General features: G+C 48.6%; 1 protein-coding gene and 1 non-coding gene across 23 annotated transcripts; one reads left to right on the top strand and one right to left on the bottom strand.

Annotated features, from left to right (window-relative positions):
- Window positions 1-1,484: 1,484 nt before the first annotated feature.
- Window positions 1,485-25,482, bottom strand: LOC130523410 (CLIP-associating protein 1-B-like). Of its 22 annotated transcripts, none has more exons than XM_057028690.1 (42): window positions 25,330-25,482; window positions 24,333-24,764; window positions 22,706-22,784; window positions 22,496-22,599; window positions 22,319-22,410; window positions 22,152-22,227; window positions 21,515-21,612; window positions 20,952-21,022; window positions 15,565-15,705; window positions 15,361-15,437; window positions 15,190-15,282; window positions 14,967-15,112; window positions 14,754-14,889; window positions 14,608-14,678; window positions 14,430-14,489; window positions 13,812-13,889; window positions 13,559-13,726; window positions 13,399-13,445; window positions 13,123-13,320; window positions 12,880-12,906; window positions 11,770-11,865; window positions 11,438-11,620; window positions 10,864-10,968; window positions 10,534-10,590; window positions 10,051-10,148; window positions 9,900-9,923; window positions 9,414-9,661; window positions 9,277-9,340; window positions 8,752-8,915; window positions 8,410-8,632; window positions 8,170-8,265; window positions 7,370-7,522; window positions 7,171-7,277; window positions 6,827-6,949; window positions 5,679-5,823; window positions 5,397-5,607; window positions 5,250-5,303; window positions 4,976-5,178; window positions 4,775-4,903; window positions 4,494-4,700; window positions 4,289-4,405; window positions 1,485-4,219 (listed from the first exon to the last, which is right to left on the bottom strand). In XM_057028690.1, exons 2-42 carry the CDS (start codon window positions 24,534-24,536, stop codon window positions 4,139-4,141), a joined length of 4,854 nt encoding a protein of 1,617 aa, XP_056884670.1. In that variant the 5' UTR covers window positions 24,537-24,764; window positions 25,330-25,482; the 3' UTR covers window positions 1,485-4,138. The 22 variants fall into 22 exon arrangements, with proteins under 22 accessions (XP_056884670.1, XP_056884671.1, XP_056884673.1 ...); XM_057028691.1 differs by having other exon boundaries at window positions 25,189-25,438; XM_057028693.1 differs by lacking the exon at window positions 12,880-12,906.
- LOC130523495 (U4atac minor spliceosomal RNA) lies at window positions 23,155-23,283 on the top strand. The gene has a single exon (XR_008949902.1). It is a non-coding gene; the product is annotated as a U4atac minor spliceosomal RNA (small nuclear RNA).
- Window positions 25,483-25,528: the final 46 nt, after the last annotated feature.

A 25,528-nucleotide genomic window follows, 5' to 3' on the forward strand; every position in this document is an offset into this window, starting at 1 on the left:
CATCACTGCGGGCTTTCAACAAACGGGAAACAGATGGAGCGCCGCGGCGGAGGCGGCCGAGGAAGCCGAGTCCTGTTCTGTTAAATAATCATGATGAATAATGGCGGCCCGGCGGATCACCCCTCCTGGGCGGACATTTAGTGTCAGCCTGACAGGTCCTGGCAGCAGCTCGGGGACGGCGGGGGACGGAGTCGTCTCCATATTAAGCAGCCACATTAGACCCGTTAGGCGGAGGCCGGCGCAGTGCGGTGCAGCCCGCGCACCTCCGGGGTCTGGATCTCATCAGGTGATACCCGCCTCCGCCACACCTCACGTCGCCCGCCCCCGCGAGCTGGAAGTGACCCTGCTTCTGCCAGGCTGAGCGCCGGCCCTTCCCATCATGCACAGGGGCTGCAGCCATCTCCCATGAGCCTTCGCTGCGCTCTCCGCCATCTGCCGTGATTTATAGAAAACGGCCGATGATTTATGGGCCAGTCATCTCACAATGAAGTCGTTCTCTTTCATTTGCGTGACCTCGCCGACCCAGCCGCCACTCGCAGCCAGGTTGGGGAAACGTGCGCTAATCATACACGATGAGGGCTTTTAGGGAGGGGAGGGGGGGGGGCTTAATAAAATTATTTTTCACCCGAGTGTGCAGGCTGATGAACCAGGCCGGCGATGGCACGCGACCACAGCAGAGAGATGCTAATGAAGCTGCGCGAGGTCCAGAAAGCAGGAGGAGGCTCGGCCCCACCTGCTGATGCGTCAATCAGAGGCCACAAAGTGTTTAAATACCGGTGGGCGGGGCTCTGCGCGGTGGGCGGGGCCAAAACCCGTGTGGAAGAACTTTCTGGTTCTTGTGGGTAGATAATTGTGGTAGTTTGTGCATTTGGATTTAAGTGGTGTGTATGCATCGGCATCTAAAGAAAACGTCCAATGAAGGAAAATATTTAAGACTTTTTTGATTTTCTGTAACCAGCAGCTGCGTCAAATGCGTAAAAATGTCCTTTTCAGGGACATTTTTTCCTCGTGATATTTGTTCTAGTCGCTGTAAATGTATTATCCAGTTTTTTAAAACGTAGCTTCCAAAGTTTCAGAAAGCGAATTTTTTAATCGAATGTGAAGAATCTTTCTTTTACAGCTGACTCAAATCCCCTGTAATATCGTCTTCGTAAATGTGTTTCCTTTTATTTACAACACGCTACGGATTAAATATTGGTGATACCTTTTATTTTTCTTACCTTTTTCAGTTTTTCCTCCAACAAAATCAATTAGCTCACCTGTTATCGGAGCTTTAATGGCGAGCCAAGCGCGCCCTCTGCCGGCCGGAACAGTGAACAGAAGAACGAAAGAAACGCAGAGAAAAGATTTATGGAGAAACTTATTATAAACTTATTTTTCATTGTATAATTTAGCACCCGGTTTCAATATTTGATTTTAATGTTTTGGGCATTTTTCTTTTGGTATAATTTTTAAAAATATATACAAAAAATCAAGAAACGAAGGAAAGTGGAAGTCTGATGGTTTATTTCTGTAAAGTCTATCACAGGTGAAAGAAACAAACATGTAAATATATACAGTCATACACAGGAAACTTAAATATAATAAAGCATGAAATCAAACTAAACTAAAAACTGGAGTCATGCACGTGTGCGGCTGAAAGCTATGTACAGCACTGCGGCTCATTGTCATGCTAAGTCCACCTCAGGAAGTGTATTGCAGTGTTAGTACACACTAGAAATGTGTGGGACACACGGGTCTGTTGCCTAAAACCACCCCAAAGGCACACATTCACAATTCAGACGTGTTTTATCTACAATGTGTTCAGTAACTGTAGCAACAGTAACGGCGGCTCAGTCACTAAGCTAACACTCGATCCATGGACGACATCGTGACATTCTGTCCAGAGCGTCCCGTTAACAGTCAATAAGGCCTGAACATGATAACTACTCAATAACTTGACGTTACGGTTTGAAACATTTTGTGAAATTAAATTATCGCAGACTGCCCAGCTTTTTTAAAGATACCGGCGCAAGTTAATTAACCTAGCTTAGTGGCTGGAAAGGCGGGAACCAGTCAGTCAAGAAACAGAGGACATAAGAAGTCAGAACATTTTTGTTCCCCCCCTGGTGGTAGGCTGCACCGGTCATTGATTTTTTTTGTTGCTGACAACATAATTTTGGAATTATAGGAGTGAATGCCGTTGAGTAACTTTAAAAATAACTACTTATCGTTAGGTTACAGTGTAGTAAACAATTGTTTACATCATTTTAATACAAATCAACGACGATAATTACACAGTAATTATAGAAAAAGGGTAAATACTTTAAGTTCCTACAACACAACAGTTTCAATACCGAGGAAAAATTTGGATACTTAAACATTACAGAGTTCGATTAAAGTGAGTATCTGTTAGCATGTTACAATGCTAGCATACGGGGTACAGTGACGTAGATTTCCCTGTTTCCAGTCCTTTCGCTAAGCTAAGCTAAGCTAACTGGCAGAACATTACGTTTTTATGACCGGTGAAACATAAATTAAAATATTAGAACATTTCCTTAAAGTAACCGCACAGATTTTGGTTGAAATCATCCCATGCACCCACCTGATGGGCGGAGCTTAGTACAAGAAATGTTTGACCAGTCAAAGACTGAAAGGGTTTAGTGTTCATCAGCGATGTAAGTTCTCCGCAATCATAACTGCATGATACATTAGGCGTGGTTGTTAGTATTAGAATAAGCAGCAGTAGCTTTTAACGCTAATATCACTAAAAATTAAGGTTTTTTACACGGACGGGCGAGAGAATGAAAGTTTACAGTGCTTCGACATGAAACTCTGAGCTGGGTTTCTCAGTGATTATTGCTTATGTCATCAGATCAAACACTCTCCGTCGTTAGCATTGTCGCTAGCTCATCGCCCCGATTGTCAGTCTTCCCGTCTAATTTAGGCCCGTTTGCTTAAACACTTCACATTTTTCAAAGGTCTCGGAGTGATTTACATTCAGTTTAGGATGGAGTGAAAGTGCGAGGCTCCTTCGATAAATCCCACATTCCAATAAAAACACTAAAAGATCATTCCTCACGAAACATTCGCTCCCAGCCGAACCGTCATTCATTGAAACACTGATTCCTTCCTTGACCTTGAATTTAAAAACAATTCATTAAAATGAGCAATAATGTAACAAGAATTCTGCGATGCAACTCAACAAACCACCGGAACCCGAACGGGTCTGAAACAGCAGAACTTTCTGAGTTTGACCCGCCGCTCAGTCTCCGTCTCTGGGTGGGAGACGATCATGTGACACACGCCGGCACCACGACAACAATTCTGACGTTGTAATTGAAAAGAGTGAAGTACATTATTTGGCGTGAATCGTCTTCCTGGAGCGTGAAAGCTGCAGGTTTTTTTAATCTTTTCTATTTTCTTTAGATCAGAAGTGAAACTCCTCCGTTAATACTTTAGTGGCATTCACATTTCACCTTTGCTCTCGTGCGTTTGGTCCGTTGTGTTTTGTCTGAAGCGAATTTTCTTTTCTTTGCAGCTGCTTTCGTCACATTTGCTCCTTTAAAATACAGAATTTTCTGCTGGTCGCTGAGCCCGAAACCATAAAAAGGTTCACTGTCGTGCTCCGGATCATTGGCCCGCCAACTCAACCAAACGACGACAAACGGGGGGGGGGGGGGGGGGGGTTCAGGCTGTTTTCTCTCTTTACCTGCTAAAACTGGAACGGAGGTTTAACCCACAGGAGAAAGGAAGAGGTGGTTCGGGGGGGGCAACAGTGCCTCCCGTTGGTGGTCTTTACATTCAATATACGATAAAGTTCCATGTTTCAAAACGAAAAAAGAATGAAAATATTGATGGACGAGAGCGAACTTTCCTTTTTGTGAAGCTCGGGTTTGTTGCAGGATTTCTCAGAAGAAGCGAGTTTAAAAAGTGCGTCCTCCCACGTCTCCATCGACGGTTTAAGGCTCAGGAGTTGGAAATGGGGGCAAAGGTGTTCGTCCAGGACGGTGGTCCGGAAAAAGAAGGGAAAGAATGGGAAGACGATCCCGCTGGAGGCTGAAGGAATGAAACGCAATGAAAGAGGGGCGGTGGAGGGGCGGGACTAGAGTGGAGGGGCGGGGCTGGGTAGAGGCGGGGCTATGGTGGAGGGGCGGGGCTAGTAGGAGGAGATGTCAGAGGAGCTGCTGCTGTTGCTGGAGGTCTGGGCTCTCTTGATGTACAGGTTGAGCAGCTTCATCTGTCAGAGGGAAACGACCCGTTCAGATGAAGGTCCAGACCAGGTGAAACAGACAGGAAGTGGACCCACCTTGCTGCCGGTCAGCTGGGACAGGTACGGCTTCAGCTCCTCCCCGATCACAGAGTAGATGGCCACCAGGCAGAAGACGCTGGCCTTCCTCACGCTGCTCTCAGTGTTGTCGTAGCCCTGAGGAGGAGACGATGAAGGTGACGGTGGTGGTGATGATGATGAGAGAGGCTCTGAAGGTTCTGAAGGGGCGGAGCAGGAAGCTCACCTGCAGGAGGCCCGGTATGATGTCAGACAGCAGCTGATGGAGCGGCTCCTTGGCGATGCGTTCGATGGCCTTGGTCTGCATCTTGATGGCGGCGAGGTTGATGGGGTAGTCGGCCGTCTGCACGATGGGACAGAGCACCTTGATGCACTGCTCCGGGTGGATGGAGCCCGCCAGCGTGGAGGCCGCCTCCTCCGCCGCCCGGACCACCTGCGGCCGACAGGTAACAACTGCGTCAGCGCGATCAGCCGAACCCCCACCCGCCCCCGGGCGCAGGTCCCCACCTCCTTGTGCGAGTCTTTGTGCGCCTCCAACGTCTTCATGATGGTCAGCTCGGCGTAGTTCTTGAAGCGGGCCGGCTGGTTCCTCAGGATCTCCTTCAGGACCCGCAGGGCCAGGGCCCGGATGGTGTGCTGTGGGAGGGGTGGTGAGGTTATAAACACCTGTGTCCAACGCCGCTACCGCGTGTGTGAGAGTGTCTTTACGTCTTTGTCCCCCAGCGTCTCCAGCAGCAGCAGCAGCATGGTCTTGAAGTGCTCCTCCCACACCACCAGGCTGTCCTCCCGGGCCACCTTCAGCAGCTCCAGCAGGGTCCCCCGCCTCTCGTCTGGGCCGCGCTCCCCAGCCTGGGCGTGGGACAGCTCCTTCAGCAGCCCCCCCACCAGCTCCAGCTGCTCCATCGGCCCGGCTGCGGCAACAACAAACCTGCATTTGTGGTTCGGGGTCAAAGGGCGGACGAACCCACGCGGGGGTCTTTACCTGGGAAACCTTTGGGGCTCACAACCTTGTTTTCCACGCAATCGTGCCGTCCACCTGTGAAGGACATGTCCCTTTAACACCATCATCAAAAGCAAGAGTCACTTCCTGAATGGAACCCCCGTCAGCTCTACTTCCTGGCCGACTCACCATCGCGCTGGTGCTCCCCGCCGCCTTCGTAGCCCGGCTCCTTCGTGGCGGCCTTGTCCAGCGTGTCGGTGTAGTTGTATGGGTTGTAGTCTCGGAAGCGCGGCCCAGCGAAGGAGCGCGGCGACGGCGTGTTCAGCAGCGAGGTTTTGTTGTCCAGAGCCGTGCGACCGCAGCCCGCCGCGTCGGCGTCCGAGGACGCTCCCACTCCGGACTGAGGGAACGGCGGAGGCTGTGAGCGCCAGATGACGGGAAAAAAAGAGAAGCGCCATTGTTTCTCCTCACCATTGCGTCTCTCTTCCCGTCTCGCCGCAGCTCCATCGGGTCGTCCTGGCTGCGGAAGCTGTAGCTCTGGATGGCCTCGGTGACGCCGCGCAGGGAGCTGTAGATCTCCTCCGAGTTCAGGTTCTCGCTGTCGTATTCCATCATGCTGTGACAAACAGGGACAAAAGGTGTGAGAGGTGGATGCCTGAGGACCGACGACCACGGGGTGATCCAGGACGACGTGCTGAGTCGTGGATCAGCACCGTCTCTCTTCCGCCTCAAGACTGAATGATGGAGGTCTGACGTCCGTTTTTGGCTCCCAGCGTTGCCGACGTGTAAAATGTTCCAGAGAATGAAATGTGAACAAAGTGCTGCACGTTCTCCTGACTTGTCCCAGCTAAACAGTTAAGCTAAGGCACAAGGAGAGACGAGACCGGGGGGTTCACGGAGAACCAGGAAGACACGAACGACAGTTTTTACTGCTTGACTTTAGCACGACATGAAGTGAGATTGCTTTAGATGGACTTTGAGGCAGAAATATCACTTATTTCAGTGATTAAATGGTTAAACTCACCAGGAAGAGATCATTTTGTGTGTGAAATTTAAAAACCCAATTGAGCCAACAGCTAAGGAAGCTAGCTGCCTGTAGGTAATGGAACAAATGGTCTTTAGTCAAACTGAAATTTCAGCTAAGAGGAAAAGGCCTTTAGACTTAACAAATAATTATGTTCTGATCAATAAAAGCTGATATAAACTTGAATATCAAGCTAATAAAGTCTCAGAATTGTAAATGGAAATAAAACTGATATAGTGAACTGAGTTAAGATATAAGTTGATTTAAGATCTTTCAGCATGGAAAAATTATCCTTAAAGCTGAAAAAAGATCATTTGGAACTGATAGCTTAAAAAAAAGTTTTGATTAAGCTAAAACAATCGGTGAGACTTTGACCATAATGGAGCAAACACAATCTGAAAATAAAGACTGAAGGTTTAGCAGAAAACAGAGCGAACGAACTGATAATGTGGCTAATATTCTGCTGTTAGCACAAAAGGGGAAAAAAGCGCTTATATATTAAATTTCTGGAATGTTGTTTGGTTTTTGAGGGTCTTTTCTCCTGCTAATCCCCCAGCCTCTACTGTGAATGGAGCAGGAAGAGGGGCGGGGTTACCTTGGGGAGTAAACTCGCCGTACTTGCTTGAGGGAGGAATAGGCAGAGAGCGGAGGTAGAGTGGAAGGGAAAGGTGGAGAAGAGAACTTGGAGAGCCCGTCTGTGCTCCAACTACACAGCCGGCTGCAACCAGCCCAGAGAGAAGAGGAAGAGGGAGGAAGAGGAAGAGGAGGGAGGTGTAGATACAGACAAGCAGCTCTCAGTCAGTGTTAGAAGAGGTGGGTGGAGCTATTTCCTGAATCAGCGCGTGGTGTCGATTAGCAATTGGGTGTCCTGAGGTAGAGATCATCATTGGGTGGAAGTAACTAAAGTGTTTACTCTTCAGAGGGGGGGGGGGTGTGTACCTGGGAGAAAGCCCCCCGTGGGAGCAGTTGGTGGGGGAGGTCAGCGGACTGCTGCGGCTGCCCTGCTGCCGCGGTGCCGCCCGAACCGAGGAGTTACTGGGAGACGCCTGTGGGAAAAACCAAACACACACATCGCACGCGTGTAGGTGTACACCTGAAGCCTCTGTCACAGCTGCTGCAGCGCGGGGACGTGCGTTACCATGGTGATGCCGCTGCTGGCGCTGGTGTTCCTCAGGTGGTTGTGCAACAGCTTGGTGGTCCCGTCCTGGAAGGTTTTGGGCAGAGCGCCCAGGAGCATGGTGAACTCAGGTGTGTTGAGCTCAAACAGGGCGATCAGCACCACCTGGGCTGCCTGCAGACGTGGACACACACACACACACACACACACACACACACACTGATTATGCTGGTGTCAGAACTGCATTCTTCTGCTCTTAGGAGCGCTGCAGGGGAGGAACTGATGATTTGAAACTGACCCACAGCCCCTCGGCGACGCCTCGGCCCGCCATGACACGGACTGAGGCTTTTATCGTGTGTCTTGGTGCAAACATGCAGCAGACCGTTCAAAGGCTCAAGGTAGGAGAAAACAGGCAGAGGAGTTTCTACTCCAACTCAGGTTAAAGAGGAAAAAAAAGAAACCCCAGCTTTGTTCTGTTGTTAGAGATTCGCCCATCAAATACTGGCACTTTTATTATCAACAGAATTCTTATGCTAGACTTTGTTGTCATTCTCTGATGGGTGCACCTCTAAGAGTCTAGCAGACAGAGAGCTCATGCAAACACACTCCCACTGTCCAATTAAAGGACAGTTTCTCCGATTTTGCAGCCAGGTGAGTAAAAAATGACAACACGACCCCTGAAGTGGAACTGGTTAATGTTAAAAAGCCTTCACGCCACTCAAGGCCGGACAGATCGGTCCGAGTCTGCAGGCGGCGTGCCTCTCACGCCGGGTTAGACGAGGTTAAGGGTCTCTGCTCGGGCCGTTTGATGGACAGTCTACCTGCTTGCACCTCTCCTCCAGGTTGCCCTCTCCAGGCAGGGAGGCCACGGTGCTGGCTCGGCCTGACAACTCCTCACCTGCCCAGTTATGAAGCGTCTGAGGGTGTGGTGGTGGGTGAGAAACAGTGATCGGAGTTTTAAAAAAAAAAGGAAAATCAAATCAAGTTTAAAGAAACCAGAGAGAAAACTGAGATGGAGGAAAGGTGGGACCGCGGCGCCCCGGACTACCCCGCCTTCCTACCTTTCGGACGTCGGAGCTCTTGGGTTCGGTGGTCCACGTGATGATGCGTGACACGGCGAGACGCGTCTCACTGGAGTTGACAAAGTCAGCCGGGTCCATCTGGCGAGCCAGCGCCTCGATGTAGCGCAGAATGGCCACCTTCACCTTCAGGTTGGGCGTCTGCGTCTGATCCACGATGAAACGCATCAGGATGTTGAACTGCTGCTCATACGGGAAGGACTCTCTGCAGAGAAGTGGGAGAAAAAATCCCATATTAGAGAGGAAGACAGACCAAACAAAAGGTAGCTGCTTTCATAGCAGCGTTTATTTTAGCCCCGCCCATCTCCAGTGTCCCCTCAAAACCTGGTGACGTCCAGCGCCTTCTGGACTTTGGCCTGGACGGAGCCCAGCAGGTCGGCCCCCATCTTCTTCAGCAGCTGTGTGAGCAGGACAAAGAGCCAGTCCTGCAGGTCCTCCCTGTGCAGCACGATGAAGTCCACCAGCGTCTCCAGGAACATGCTGAACACCTGAGAGGACAAAGAAGCGCCGTCATTCGCGTTCCGCGCGACCGAGCGGCTGGCGGCGGTGAGTAAACACTTACTCTCTGATGTGAGTCCACAGCGAACAGGCCAGCATGCAACGGGAAAAACACACGGTTAGTCTGTGACGCAGTTAGTTCTGGTGGTCGAGTTAGAATGTTTGTGTGAGTAGAACCGGCAGGTTTCAATTCTAATCAAAGGGATTTTAAAAAGAAAAGTCCTCGATATACATGTTTTCAACATGGACATTCTGTCCACACAAGGTTACTGTCTCTCTCTCTCTCTCTCACACACACACACACAACTGTGAAGGATTTCCAGGACAGCCAGGAACAGGGGGAAGTCTCACCTTGCTGTGAGGATCTGCAAACATCCTGGTGAAGATCTCACAGAGTCTCTTCAGCTCCACACGACTGTCAGACAGAACACTAACGTCACACAACTGGGAAAAAAGGGCTGTTTGTTCCCTTTTTCCGTCCTATCCACCTGAGCATCCTCTGGCTCTTGAACAGGTTCTGCAGTCCCAGCAGCCCCTCCTTCCTCTCGGACCAGTTGGCGCTGGCGCAGTGGTTCAGAACTTCGGCGACGTCCTCCGTCTGCCGCATGTAGTGCGGTGCCGCGCCGCCGTTGCGTGAGCTGTACGAGCGCTCGGAGCAGGCGCTGGAGGCGTCGCTGTTGGCGTCGTCGTCCGAGTACAAGCCCGGGGACTCAAAACGCCGCCTCACTGGCCTCCGCTGAGCGAGAGAAAAGAGGTTTGTCTTTTTCTGTGAACGTGTCCCCGAACAACCCGTCATGCAGCTGCCTAATCATGCGTGTTTGTGAGGTTATTTCACGCTCACTCAGGTCGCGTTGGGTTAAATAAGAAAAGGATGAAAAAAAAAGAAAAAAAAGCCGACGTAAGCCAACCAGATCAAGCTGCTTCTACTGTTTATGTTTCACTCTCATGCAGAAACAGATGAGATGTCTTTGTACCTTACTCCTCGAGTCTCCTAAGAGCTGAAATATACAAATTTAACAAAGACATTAGAAGTTTCTGCATGCATATTTTTATGTCACATCTGTTGATGTTCTGTCATTTGTCCACATATAGACTCTGACAGCCTCTCAGCATCTCTGCCCTCACCAGAGCGTCGGCCACGGCGGCCTCCACCTCTGTGCCGGTGTTCAGGATCCGCATGGCGTTGACGGACGCGGAGATCCGAGCCTGATGAGACAGCCGGTCTGGGATAAAGAGAGTGAACTTTAGTTGACAGCAAGCGTGTGTTACCATCATTCAGGCGTGACCATGCAGTTTCGCCACAGGACAAATCACTCTTCGCTTCCGTCTTTTGGTAAATGTCATTTGGCTGCGGTCGGATTCAGAGGCGCGAGGAGTGTCTGAGTCCCGTTTTATCAGCATTTCATTTCCCGACCCAAAACTGAGCGATGAGCAAAACAAAAGGAAACACAGCCGAAACAGTGGCGAGGGGAGAATGCAGAAATGGAAACCACCAACAGAAAAAAAGCTGTCGCAAACGATCGAAATGAGCGTTGAATAATCCTTAAAAAAACATAAAAAACAGGCGGAAACACTGAATCTGTCCCCTGAGGAGACCGCGCGGGTCACCTGAGTAGCAGTCTGCAGAGGACAGGGCGCTGGTGGAGCGGGAGTGTCGGCGGGTGGCTAAAGTTAGAGCGGACAACAAGACCGTGGTTACACACACCATGGCAGCTCTGATTTTAGGTCCTTACACACACTCAACGAGAAAAAGGGAGAATCAGAACACACATCTGGACAGATGCACGTGCACAGAAAGGAAGAGGAGGAGGAGAAAGGCGTGCTCTTCCGATTTCTGATCCTGGAAAAGACTGTATTCCTTCAATTTGGCTTTTAAGTATTAAAGATTCAGAAATTTAAATCATTACTAATGGGGGGGGTCAGCGGTCTCATACTCACCCAGGGGGGAGAAACCCCTGGCAGGGCTGGTGTCACGGCTGCTCTCGCGACTGGTTTCGCGGCTGCAGCCCTGACTCATGCTGGGCCGGGGGATTCGACTGCGGGCTGGAGGAGCGTGGCAACAGACAAAGGACAGACAGATGACAGACAGACAGACGGACGGACGGACAGACAGACAGACAGACAGACAGACAGACAGACAGACAGACAGACAGACAGAGAGCAGGGCAGGGGAGAGTTTAGCTCTTAGCACATGTAACACTCAGAGAGCTGCAGTTAGTCACAGAGAAGATGGCAGAAATAGATTCAAGCAGGCGGTGTTAGGGTGGAGGAAACTGTTTGTTTCATTATCAGTGTGTTTATTTAAATAGTGCTCTTTAATTGAAATGGTTGGGATTTTCCACACCTAGAATCCCAAAATCCTCTTACACTGTTAAAGCTGAAAAAAAAAATTGCTCAAAATTTCCCATATTGCTTTTCACTCTGAGTCAAGGGGCTTTCGGCCCCCTCATCGGTCTGTATCAGCAAAGGTCCAGAGGAGCAGCAGCTGGTCCAGCCGGTGCAGAAGCCTCACCTGCTCCTGATCTGCTGGGGCTGGTCTCACGGCTGCAGCCCTGGCTGCGGTGCCCCCGCGCTAAGCTCTTGTCCGTCAGGCCGGGTGCGGCGCTGTTAGCGGCGCTGCTGCCCATGGTCGGCCTGGGGATCCTCCCATAGGTGGCGGTCAGAAGTCTTCCAGGAGACCCGGAACGACTGCCGGCTGAAACACAATCGGAGGCATTTTTGAGGACACGCCTTCAACGCTTTGACCATTTTTGAGCTTAATTGCAGTGAGACAAAATTCCACTTCAGATTTCAGCCCCAAAGGTAATTTCAATAGATCAGAGGAAGTTAGCTAAACTGACTCACGCTGAGACTGCGAGACCACCTTCCCTCGACTTCTTCCCCTGCTGTCAGTCACAGACGGACCATTCCCTGAGCTCGATCGCCTGGTTCTCACTCGACCTGGAGAGGACACACGTGCACACACATCCAGAAATAAGAGACATTTATCATCATTCGCCCAGAGTGAGACCAGTGCACGAGGGGTTGTGGTCATGCAGGACGAGTCAAAACTTGAATAAGAGAAAAAGGTGATAAACAGGGAGAGATGAAAGACAGACGAGTGAATAAACAGTCAGTTAACAACAAAACGTTCTTCTTTCTGCCACAAGATAAAGATCAGGGGGAAACGCTGATACCAGCTTCCTGTTGAGGGTATAAAACAAGTGTCATTTTAAGGGAAATAAGTTGTGAAATCAAACCAAAAAATAATTAATTTGGAACAAGGTCTGGCGCCACAGCTTACAAAGGAAAATAAAACATTTCATTTTGTTCCTCGGCTTCTTAGAGAGTAAATATTTCACTGTGCTTCACTTATGAGATTAAGCAAGACAATATTGACAATAAACCAGAAATGTTACATCATGCTTTCATGTACGGAAGATAATTAGAGCCACAAAAATGACTAAAAATAAACAAGTTAAAAAGCGTCAGAGTTCTGACCAAAGCAAATCCCAGTTTTGACATTATTTTGCAAATTTTTCACTTCTGTATCAAGAGTTGAGTGGTTTTTAAATAAAGAGAAAAGGTTCTAAATTAAAACTATCACATTTTTCTAAGATAAAAAAAAGCAGAAAATATTGTTACCAAAGGAACAAACATAGGAAAAGTGGGAATCCAGAAATATGTTGGAATGTAAAACTTGTATCACAAAATTTTGATTTCCCCTCCGCGAGAATTAAATTTAAAGAATAAAATAAAATTCTGGGTGAAAAAAAATAATCTAAATTTCAGGAGAAAATTAATTGAAGGTGATGTGTCCCTAATGGTCTTCCGTACAGACGGTCCATGCACTGTTCCAGCACAGATGAGCACCGTTACAGTAGTGATGGAGAGAACAGACACACAGAGGAGGACAAAGAGGAGGAGGAGGAGGCATCATTCCTCTCCCCACAGTGGTGAAGACACGCAGCTTACCGTCCACATTTACAGAGCACGGGCCGTCTGACGGAAGCGAGCCCAGGAGAAACACAACAAGGTTAAGATTTACACAAGCCAGAGCCGGTGGGGGAGGGGTTAGTGTCACGCAATCAGACATATGAGGACAACCACAAAATGAAATAATCCAGGTTTTTCTACACAAGTTATAAGACCTGCTGGACTCCTGTGACTTCATAAAGAAAGATGAAAGAACTCTTAAACCCTGGCGCTCTTCCTTACCCAGCGAAGCGTAGGAACCGGGGGGGAGCGCGGAGGCCGAGCTGAAGGGCGACGCCGCCGACGGCACCGAGGGCGCGGCAGGCATCCTGGTACGGGCGGAGGCAGTGGCCGCCGCGTTGACGTCCACATCGCTACGGGAACGCTGGAGGGAGCTGGTGGCTGGGGCTGCAGCCGGGGTCCGGGTGGGAGGGCCTTTGGCTGGAGGGGGGAAGAAGCCTGTCTTAACTCTCTACTCTAATGTTTTCTCCTTATTCTTCCAAGTGGATGGGTTCTTACTTCTTGACGTCGCGCTTCCGAAGGTGTTTTTCACTGGCAGAGGTCGACTGTGGAGGCAGAAACAATCATAACAATGATAGTTTGGTCACAGTTATAAAGAAGTAACTGTTTGTGGTAAAAGGATCAGTCTTGTAGGAGAAATAATCCCTCAGCGTCTCACTTCAGGCTCTCCTGAGAGGATGAAGAGGAGCGGTCGGATGCGGGCAGTGACATCATACTGTCTCCGCTCCTCAGGTGAGTCTGCAAGGCTTTCTGATAGGACGACTCCAGCCCCTGGAAGAGCTGATCCGCCTCCCGACGGAAGTGGCCGTGGAAGCTCCAGTAACACCTACCGAAGGAGAAATAATCAGCATGAAGAGTACAAACGGGGCAGAGTTATCACCTGTGTGTGAGGCCAGAGGAACAGGACTCACTTCCTGGCAACAGAGCGAGCCTCTGCGTCTGCATCGTGGATGCCTTTCTTTATGGTCTCCATCAGGACGGTCCCATGCCTGGAGGTTGGAGATTGATGGCAGAAACAATCGAACGTGAGGAAAATCTTCAACTGCTTTCACCCTCGTGTGTGTCTGAGAGTTGGTGGACGTATTGGTGAAAGACGCCGCTCAGGACGTTTATGGCTGTGGCCAAATACAGGGTGAGACCTACTGGATTCATGTGTGGAAGAGGAAGAGTCAGTGCTGAAAAACTGGCTGACTGTTGCTGTCAAAGCTGCCTTTTTAAATAAAGTTGAGGGTGATTGTATTAATGGGCCAGACTGTGTGGCTGATCGATGACAACCAGAGAGCTCCCTCGGTACAGGGGAGTGGGCTCTGGTTTCTCTCTGCTGGCGGCAGGAAACAGCCAGGCGGGAACACACTGAGGCTTATGGAGGCAGACACAGAAACCCCCCGGCATTGCCATGGAAACTGCCAGGCTAGCCCTGACCTGGGTCAGTATCACATTACTGAGTGTACTAGAATATTGTTGCCATGAGTGTTGTGAAAGCCTGAATAGTGAAAGCTCAGTTTTTGTTCATGTCGGCATGGACTCACCTCTCCAGAGAGCTGGTCTGCCACTCCTGCAGCAGCAGATCCAGGAACTCATAACAGCGCCTGCAGGGGAGAAGCAAACACACAAAATGACAACCGTTTCAAAGAATTAATTTAAAAAATATGAATAGATTAATTCAGCATGAAATCCTCAAATCTTTTAAAAAAGCGTTGCAATCACCGTCGCACAGCCACGGATTTGGAGGTACAATTGCTGGTGATGATGGGGATGAGACGCGGGTAGTGTGTGTGCTGGAAAAAAGAGAAAAGGGTTTTAAATCTAAAGAAGCTCTTTTTTTAGTTACAATCTATCAGTTTGACTCGTACTCTGAGGATGAGGCGGATGGCAGCCATCCCGGAGGTGGCCATGATTTTGGCACTGTTGGGGACCAGGTTGAGCAGGATGGGCATGGTGGCCTCAGCAGCATGGTCGAAGCGGCCGCCGAGCACCGATGACAGGTGTCTGAGACAGAGCAGAGAGACGTCAGCGTGAGTCCCAACCTCCTTTCGGGGACAGAATTTCTGAGGCTGGCGTCTCACCCCAGAGTGATGCAGGCCTCCCTGACCACCTGAGAGCGCAGGTCCTTGGCGGAGAGTTTGAACGCCGCTTCCATGAGCCGCAGCTGCTGCGGGAACCCGTCGAACTCTGCGGCGCCAGCTAGGAGGAGTGATCGCACCTTCTTCAGCTGGAAAACAGGAAGAAGGTTTAGCACACACATTCCTCCAGAGCGACTCTTGTGACAGGGAGGTCAGGTCCACTCACAGCTGCCACTCTGAGCTCCCAGTCCCGCTTATCGTCAGACAAGACGTCTCGGATCTTCGTCATGGCCTCCTCCATCTCCCTGTTGGAGTAGAGCTGTCGGAAAAAAGAAATGAAAGATGAGATGAGGAGCCGAAAGTCAACACATGTCCTGGAGTCAAGAAGGCGTCCAACCTGTACAGTGGGAACATCCTCAAAGGCCTGGATGAAGTCCTCCACGTCCACAGCTCCAGCGCCAGAGCCTTCCCTCCCTGCACACACCAGACATTTCATTCAAAACAATCGGGAGATGATCACGTTGACGCGTTTCGCATTGTTTCCCCATCGTATACAGAAACATGCGCTGTAAACATGAGTCATGTGACTGTCGTCTCAGACCTGCAGACTTGCTGCCGGAGGCGGAGGACGGACGTCGAAATGAGCCCATGCTCACTGCCTTCCTCCCTGACAGTGAGGCTCCTTTGGATGAGGATGAGGAGCGTCCCCCGTCCACAGAGTCATCGTCCTCGAAGTTTTTGTCTGGTGGAGAGAAAGGTCAGGGGTCACGTGTCTGAACAAAAATGTCAGCGTTCTGTACTCTAGTAACGCAGAGGAGTTGTCAACGATGACATTTCTGCATTTTAACTTTCAGCTGACACAACATAACCCACATTCCTGCATCGGCGACATAACGAGCTAATGATGGCGAGGAGAGACAAGGGCCCGGCTTCGAACCAAACAATCGCTCCTGTGTTCCCAGTACGAAGCCAAGAACAAAACACACATTTTGGGGACAGTTCAGTACTCCAGGAGCACAATAATTGGTTCTGTGGGCACGCACAATCCTTCACTCTGCACATGTAAGGATGCTGCAATCAATGGTGGCCCATCTCTTCATGTTCCCAACAACCAGAGGCCTCGTTTGTTCCCTGGGGACGCCACAAAGTGCACAGCCAGCAATCAATCCCCTTTCATTACATATAGTCCCCAGTGACACACAGAAACGAACGCACACACGCACACACTCACACGAACACACGTGCACACAGCAGGGCAGTCAGCCAACACCATCATCACGGACGTCAGGTTGCAGTTTGTCATCCCGTCGTGATGCAACAAGGTTCACAATCAGCAAAGTGGAGGGAAAAGACTCAGTGTGTCTGTAAACAACACACCGGGGAATACCTCCCAATTAACCTGGAGCCCCAGCAGAACTGGAGCAAGAGAACTTCATTTTAATATTCTCCTGAGGAGCTGGGCACACGCACGCAAACACGATATCAGACTACTGCTCGGACACAACACAGCTGGTTTATTTCAAATGAGCTCTGCTCACTTCTGCTGCCTACACTTTTTCTCATTCCTCAATATTCAAGTTGCGGTAGCAAGGAGCCGTAAAAGCTGAGCGAGTCGTTCGTGTCGCTTGACTTAAAACATCAAGTGTGATGAGAAGACTGGGATGTCATGAAGAATGAATTAAAATTCTCTTCCACCCCTCGTGTTGCACACTGGAAGCAGAGCAGGTCAGCCTCTGCTGACTAGCATGCAAAGCTCAGCGGCTAACAATAAAAACAACATGTAGAGGCTGAAGCTGAGGAATGCAGTTCAGTTCAGCACAGCACAGCACAGAACAGCCCAAGACTGTAAACTGCCTGAGCGCTCAGTCAGCCGCAACAGCAGTGTGACATCACGACAAGACAGTTTGTCAACAACAACAACAACAACAACGAAGCAAACTCAGGCATTAAAAAAAGGCCACATGAGAACAGGAGGCACGGCCGAGCGATCGGTAACAAATTGACGGTGAAAATGAGGAAAACTACGAACTTTACCCAAAGCACCGTGTCACAGAGGCGTAACAGCATAAATAAATGTTACCTGTCGCTGAAGCAAACCCTGAAAGGCAACCCCAAAATCCAGAGGGTGAAAAGTCTGTGATGAGCAAAGTTCGCAGAGACCAAGTTTCTGAACTGACGCCGCCGCGGCCACAAACACTTTCATTCTAATTCATTGTTTAACAGCACGAGACAGCTTTCCTCCTGTTCTGAAATGGAATGCTGGTCAATAATGTCACAAAACATACCAAAAATCCTTTGTACACATGCTTCAAAAATACATGAGGAGATCACACTCTCAGCACGGGGGTTTGATTCCGGGCCCTGCTGCCTGGGCAGAGGAGCAGCCAGGAGAACATCCAGCTGTGGTGAAACCGGAGACGCCGCACGCTAATTCCTCCTGGATTTACATCCGGCGACAAACCAGGCGTTCCCCTCCTCCCCATTCAACTCTTTCTTTCAGTCATTCTCTCTCTCTCTCTCTGTTCTAACCATCCTTGCGTCCAGAAGCTTACAGGAGCAGATCCGCCTGCAGACCAGTTTCCTCAGCATGTCGGCGGTTCTCTGGTTCTTCGTGCTTCTCACATCATTTCCTCCAGCTTAGGAGACCAAAGAGGAAAGAGGAAATACTGGCCCCGCCCTCTCTCCACTCCCAGGCAGCATGTGCTCCAACACGATCTTCTTCTTCGTCCTGTCGTTGAAACGCCGGCAGGGCCAGGATGGTGGAAGACTAACAGAGGCGATGAGGAGAGGTGCTGGAGGAGAGGAGGAAGAGGAGGGGGGACCAATGAGAAGAGAGGGGAGGGGCCAGGATCCGGTGGGTGGGGTCACAGATGCAGGAGGGCTTTTGTGTCATCGTGACTCAGGAGAGGGGGAGGAGGAGGAAGGATGGAGTGACACTTCTCTGGAGGAGACGGCGGCAGCGTCAGCCTCCGCCCGAGTTCAACCCTCTGCCTGCAGCCGCTCCAGTGGTTTTATCACTGCAAGGTCACAGTTGCTGCACAGAATATTCTAACGCAGCGTTACCCCCACGGAGGCAGCGCTAATAGATCACTGAGGTGCTGAGGACGGAGAGGGCCATCTTTCATCATTAGACTTTCATTTTATAATGCAAATTCATGCTAAAAATAGAGGCGGGAATCCCCAGGCTGTAAATAACGAACTATATTGTCAATATTAGCGCAATGCTTTACTTTAAATGGCATTTTTATTTCACTTTTTCCCATTTATTACAAATCACAATCATGTGATGTAATAAGGTGGTAATAAAACTGTTAAACGCCACTTCATTCTTGCGACCACTGTTACAAACTGTCACTCCAGCAAAAACAAAAGCTGCGACAGCTGTTGGATGGCTCGTCCTGTCTGTTGGATCACCCCACACTTCAGTTATAAACTGCAGTTCTGGCAGAAAAGACAAAGAGGGTCTCACAGTTCGTCTGCTTCATTTGACTTTTAAATGCAGCCCGCTGAGCAGCAGCGGCAGTGGTGGCTTTTCCGTCCAGAGACGATGGCAGCCGCTTCTTGTGCTTCCTTCAAAGGCGATGCAGTAAATCCCCCCGTCGTCTGTCGACTGATTTGATCATTTGCCACTATGACAGATGGAGATTCTGCTGAGACACCATTGGACAGAAACCCTCCTTTCACAGGACGGCGCTGTCAGTCTTCTCGTCCTCGCCTTCCGCCCGCTCTTCCTTCCTGTGTGTGAATCATATCTGATCTTTGGTTCAGGGAGGTCAAAAGGAATCTGTTTCGAACCGTTGAGGTTGACACTCACAAAGCCGTCAGACTAAAAACCTTCTTAAGTTTCTGCACAATCCGATACTTGTTGTGACCGAATGTGGCCCTCGTTGAAGCGCCAGCTAAAAGATTTCCTCCTGGCAGCTCCTCAAAGCATTTGAGTGCCCCGAGCCTGATGGGGTCTGATGGCTGATCCCACCGATGCAAATTAAACAAATGATGAGGTGGAGTGTCACCGCTGAGGAAGCAGCCGCTCCAAGTTGGCCCTTTAACAGCAGCGTGTTTGAGCCATTTCTCACCTTTGACCTGACCATCAACACAGATTCTCATTGGTTCACACGGCCGAGGGATTAACGCTGCTTTCACCTTTCACTTCTGCTGTTTCTGTTTCTGAACTTGTTTGATTCTCTGCCTTGTTTAGGTTCTGTTACTGTTTGGACTCAAACTTTTCTGGTTCCTGTGTTTTCACTCTTGCGCGTCACCATTTTGGTTCCGTTAGAGGATCAACCGTTGTTTCTCTCACACAATACTCCACCAGCCGGGGTCGAGGTTGCCGTCAGACTGATCTGAGGTTTGTTTTTAATTGTATCCAGCTCTGCAGGGATCCAGCCTGGACTGTGTTCATTATTCAGGAGGTTTCCAACAGCCCCAGTCCTGCTGGCAGCTCCTGGCCCGCTCTCTCATCGCCCCCCCTGGCAGGGGGTTGTTTCCAGGTTTACCCAAACCCACAGAGCTGATTCAGAGGCTCGGACAAAAACAGCACAGAACCAGCAGAGAACAACATGTGACTGCATAGTGCACTAAAAATGATAAATGACATACAAACCACAGCGTATGAACCGGAGATCAGACGACCAAATTAACATTTTAAAGAGGATTACACGCATCGCCGAGCTTCAGTCACTTGTTGCATGTTTCTCTCCAGTTATGATCCTGACGCAACAATCCGACGGTCCAGAACACGCAGAACAAAACCGGGATTTTAAAGTCTAAACACTCAGTCCTGACGTTTACCTGCAGGGCCCCCGGTGACTCGCTCCCCGGTGGATTAGCTGGAGAAAAACGGTGGCGCCTGACAGCGACACAGAGCCGATGCACCTCCTCCTCCCTTGGACGCGGTCTTGTGACTGCAGGGACGACAGCTGACACCACTCCTACCAAAAGGAGGCTGGAGCTGCCTGGGTCTGTTTCTCATCACGTTTTGCCTTAAAGCCTGTTAGCAGCCCTTCCTGCTCCTCAGCGTTTCTAACATTTCATGGTTTTTCCAGGTCGGATCCCCGTCGCCCTCTCAGGTGACATTTACGATGTTACATCCACAGTATTTTTGAGACGCATTCAAAAGCTCCTTTTTGATCGCACATGTTTTGTTTTTTTGTGATTCACTGAAAACTTCCTGTGGCTGCTTCAGCCAGAAAACCAACATTGTGTGTTTAAAGTCTTTCCAGGATTTTACTTCCTGGTTTGTGGTGTTAATAAAAAAAGAAAAGCTGAAGTCCTTAATCCATCCTCACAAAGAAAGTAGCTCAGGGAACTTTCTCACTATAATGCAAGAGAAAAGTTTGTTCCAGCTGAAACATAAATATCAGACCAATCTGACTCAGCACATGTCACACACACTTATGTTTATGGAAATAAAACATCACTTTTCCCACTGAAATCTTAAAAATCACAAGTAATTCTAGTTATTTATGACTCGGTTATGTTGAGAGAGTTAAAAGTGAATCATTTAAGAAGAAGAAATCATTTACTTTCAGGTGGTCAGAGATAGTTTATGTGGTGAAAGATGGACCACTCTGTGTACTTTTGCTGTCTCAAAACTTTGTCTGATCTGATTTCTGATCATTTCATTTCCCTCATAACTTTAGGGGGATTCATTCCCTATAAAAACATTCTGCCACATATAATTCTCAGCACCAATAAAAAAAAACAGCCAAAAAAACACCCCCAAAAGTGGCATAAATTAATGCTGCAAATTCCAGAAAGTATGACTTGTGCACAGAGAGATCTGAACGGGACACTTGTGCAGAGCTGGAGATTTGGAAACGAAAACTGGAAAAACTATGCAGATAGTGTGCACTTTTCAGTGTCACATGTTGATGCTTGCATGCCCCACCAAAAGCAAACCATGTTGCCATGAGAACCACACCCAAACCAAACCAAGCTTTGGCAAAAGAAAAACAAACACGGAGATGACTGGAAAGGTGATCCTACCTGACATGGGAGACAGCACCATGTTCCCTGACCTCTGGACTTCGTCAAACTTGCTAAAGATGACGTTCAGCCTGGACAGAGAGAAGATTCAAGGCAAAACAAATGTCTCCTCAGTTCTGCCATCCAAAAATACACAAGCATGTGCTCATGTTTTTTTTTTTCCTGGAATAAATCACAAATTGTACAACCGAAAAGCAGCTTTCTCCACCTATTTATCACCGCTTGAGTAAATCTGTGTAAAACCTGCTTTATTGATAAAGTTTGTCACTTTTTCCAATAAAAATACATTTATTGCGACCTATATCACTCATTTTAAAGACACCAAATGTGCATTTAAACTTTAACAAAGGACAGATTGAATGACAATTATTAGCCAGATGTTCCAATTCAACACAGATGACAACTGAATAAAACACTCCACCCTAAATTAGAAATAAAAAGTCTTCCTGTCTCAAGGCTTATATAGTCTGTTTTAAAATGTTAGTATTAAACATTAAGAATGGCTGTGCCACTGAGGCTAAAGCCAAGAAACATGAGGTTTATTAAATAACCACGTCACACACCGAGACTGAGGGAGACCCTTCTTTCCAAGATCCATCCGCACTCGCTCTCCAACGTGACGGTAGATCTCCACCAGGCAGTTCATCGCTCCATCCCGCACCTGAGGGGCAAAATCAATAACTTCATAAAAATGCCACAAAAAACTTTTTCCAACAATTATTAAAATACAGGCAACTTTCATGCGACTGCTTTTTTCCCCCACTTTTGACAGTTTCAACCCATCTGGTCAAACTTGAAAAGAACAATTAAATATGAGAGAATGTTTTTTTAAGTAAAAAATTCTCTCCATTTATTTGCAGTAATGTTACTCCTCTGTGTGCTTGGCTGATGGACAGGACGTTGATGGGCGGGGCTTCCTGTCCTGAACAGGAAGTCTGTTTCTGGTGATGACGGACTTTTGCAGACTCATCAGGACACAACGCAACAGCAGAAACAGAAGAGGGAAAGGGGAAGAAGAGGAAGGGACCCGACGGCTGTGAGGTCACGATTAAATGGCTCTGTTAACAGCTGATGGTTTATTTACAGACGGAATGAAGAAGAGAATTTTTTTTTTTTTAAAAGGGAATTGCAGCTGGACTGTGGTTGTGATGTTTGTATTTGTCCACCAGGGGTAAGAAAAACGCCGATACCATGTCGTACCTGACTTGTGGGGTCCCCGAGCAGGTGACAGATGTGAGGGACGATTTTACTGAGCGTCAGACTCTGAGATCCAAACCTGTTAACAGCAAAAAAAAAACAAAAAAACATATTCAATATGGACATATAGCACAGATACCCAATCAGCAGATGGATAATGTGACGCTTACACGTTTAAAGTTGAAATAAGACAGAGGCAGAGACCCTCTCTGGTCCTGTTGTTCTTGTGTTTGAAGCCCCCCATCATACGCTCCCACACAAACTGGAATGAACAAATGCATGAATTTAATGTAAACGTGAAAAGAAATTACTGACAGCAAAATAGAACAGAGGAGACGGCTGATCACCTGTGGGTTGGCAGCCTGGTCCATGATCTTCAGGAGGAGGGCCTGGTCCTGGTCCCGAACTTGGTCCTTTGCGTCCCCCAGCCGGTCCATGAGGCTCGGCAGAACTGAGAGACAAGAGCATTAAAAGGAATTAGTCGTGTCAAACATTTAAAAAGATTTCTGTAAATATCTTAATTTTTGGTTGTTTGTACTTTAAAATCAGTGCCTCACCTGTTCCAACCTGTGTCCTGAATCTTTCCTGCAGCCGGCTGACCAGGGCTGACAGGATGTCCATCCCCAACAAAACCACCTGAGAGGGGGTAAAAATAATATTAAAATTTAAAATTAAAAAAAAAAATTACTTATAAAAAACACACACAAAATAACAGAAATCCTCGTAAGAAAAGTTTCAGTTCAGCTGCAGCGAACGCTCGGCCCCATAGAAGCGGATTTGGCTCTGCCCTGCAAAGCATTCTGGGTAATGGCTCCGACAGAGGCGTCCTGCCTTATAAATCAGCAAACAAGAACGTTTTTTTTTTTTTTTAATCTTCTGGTGTTGACGCTAAACTTTGACCGTCAACTCTTTCATTCCGCAGGATCACCTCCGCGACTTCAGACACAAACCACGAGCCAAGATTCTGTCCCCAGTTCGCTAGCTGCTTCCGGGATGCGGCTCGCTAGCTTTCCTTGTCATGGGGTGGTTGGGAAACTCAATGAACGTGTAGTGAGAGCTTCCCTGCTAACACCATAATCGACACACACGCGCCACCCGGACCTTGAGTCCGGACCACGGCGCAATTTTTGGAACCTCTTTCACAGTAAAGGGAGAAAAACGCCCGTAAACAGGACCGAAGCCGCTCTGACGCCATCAAGTGGCGACGGGCGGAATTACGTCACACTCTGACTGGATGTCACATTATTCCGTTTGAGGGCTAAAGCGATTAAAAAAAGACAAGGAAGCTGCAAAAACAGCTCACAGCTATTACATACTTAATTTCTCTACACATCATTAATACCAGTGCATTGTAATTACATTATGTTTCCCCACTTCCTGTTAAAAAAATACATTTTTGGGTTGGTTTACACCAAAGTGGAATTTTTTTGAAAATGAATGGTCTCTGGGCTGATGGCACGTTTATTACAATGGGAAAAATCTGATTCACAAAATAAGTGCAAGAATGCCGCTGGGCGGCATCGTGATTATTCCACGAGGTTCTGAATTCAATTTCCCTACGGGGATGAATAAAGTACATCTTGAAGAGAGGCAGAATTTAATGATTCTAAGAGGGGTTTTTTTTTTTTTTTTTTAGAGAGAAAATGAGAACTGTGACACGAAGCAAGCGAGCTCTGCAGAACGAAAGCATCGGAAATAAACCACGCACACGCGCGCGCACACACAAACACACATTCACGTTCAGATCAGACAGTCTCATCAGGAAGGAGGAGAAAGTGGGCCAGCTGTGCCACGTTCACGTGGGACCCTCGTCCTCGATACCAGAAACCAGACCAGAGGATGTGGCGTTTCCAGGACAGCCGTGTGACAGCGTGTCCTGACTGCTGTCCAGCCACTGTACAATGAGACACCAAAAACACACATCTGACGTTTTATTGGGATGGATTCCCACCCAATGAGATCGATACTTCGGTGGGCAGCTGTGAACCGATTTAAAGCGCGGTATGAGGGATATCGTGTAAAACCAGCTGTATCGGTGACGCCTATGAGGGTGTATTTATAATGTTGTGTTCTCCAGCAGATGCGAGGGCAAACAGCTGCAACACAACAGCTGAGGCCAACACGACGGCTTCAATAACAGCTCTTCAGCGAAGTTGGACGGGCGGAATCGAGTTTAAACTTCACCTTGAAATTGCTGGAGTTGACCCAGGAACTGGCCACAGCCTCCACCATCCTGTCCATCATGGACTGGTCCTGCTCCAGGTCAGGGGACTTCTCCCCGTCCAGGATGAGCTCGATCACCTCCTGTCCCACCTGCAGCCTCCTCCCAACGTCCTTGTGCGTCACGTGATCCAGCAAATACTCCATGGCCACCACGTCCTCATCCATGGCTGCGACTGCTGGGGCAAATCAAGGCAAAGTGCCCGGCCCTTCTCCTCACGTGTGATCCACAAAAGCGCTTCCAATATCCTGGACCTTTTGAGGGATTCCCAGGCCTGCTTTTAAGCCAGCTCTTAGCTTTAAGAGGCTGAAAATGTTGGTGATAATACCGAAAGTAGCAGCATAATATCAGTGGGAGGCAGTGGGAGGTTGCTCTCTACATCACACCTCATTATCCTGCAGTTATAACAGAAAAACACACAATCAGACGAACTTTAGAAAGTAGCACACTTGAAAGGAGAGTTGTGTTATTACATGTATTACACGAGAAGTGCAGCACGCCACTTTAAGGAATTAAAGATGCTAAAATCGTCCTGAAGTCTAGGTGACGAGCCATTAAGTGACTTAAACAGCAGGCGAGCATTAGCTAAATGTCAAAACTGTTTATGTAGGTGTCAGCTTCGCATGCTAACACACTAGCTCGTTCCTAGCAAGCCATTATTCAGAATGCAGTTAAGCTAGTGTTAGCCCAGCATGCTAAAAAGGTGCGTTTAAGTTATATTATCGGAGCCACGAATGAGAAACGTAAACGCCAACGCTTCTCGCAAGATTATAACGGGCTAATATGATAGTAATCGCGAGACCGGTTGGATCCTCTCACCGGATGGAATGAATCGTTCCCGGGGAAAAAAAACCCTCACAAGTAGCGTAGCTGCCTACGGTCACAAAGTACCAATACTTCTCCCTACAGCGCAGTGATATTAGGCTGGCGTTGCAACGATTCAAATGTCAAGGGTCTTACCATGAAGGCGATTTAACGTCTAGAAACTCTTTCTGTCTTTTCGCAAGTCATCCATTGCCAATAATCGACAAAAATAAGGATACTCGCGTGGATAAATCACGACATGTCCTACAGCGGATTCCGTAGAAGCTGCGGTGACGAGATGACGCGAAAGCAGCGAAACGACGCCACCTGTCGGCAGAGTGCCGAGCAGCAGCGG

Source organism: Takifugu flavidus, chromosome 3 (assembly GCF_003711565.1).
Source record: "Takifugu flavidus isolate HTHZ2018 chromosome 3, ASM371156v2, whole genome shotgun sequence".
Classification (NCBI taxonomy): domain Eukaryota; kingdom Metazoa; phylum Chordata; class Actinopteri; order Tetraodontiformes; family Tetraodontidae; genus Takifugu; species Takifugu flavidus.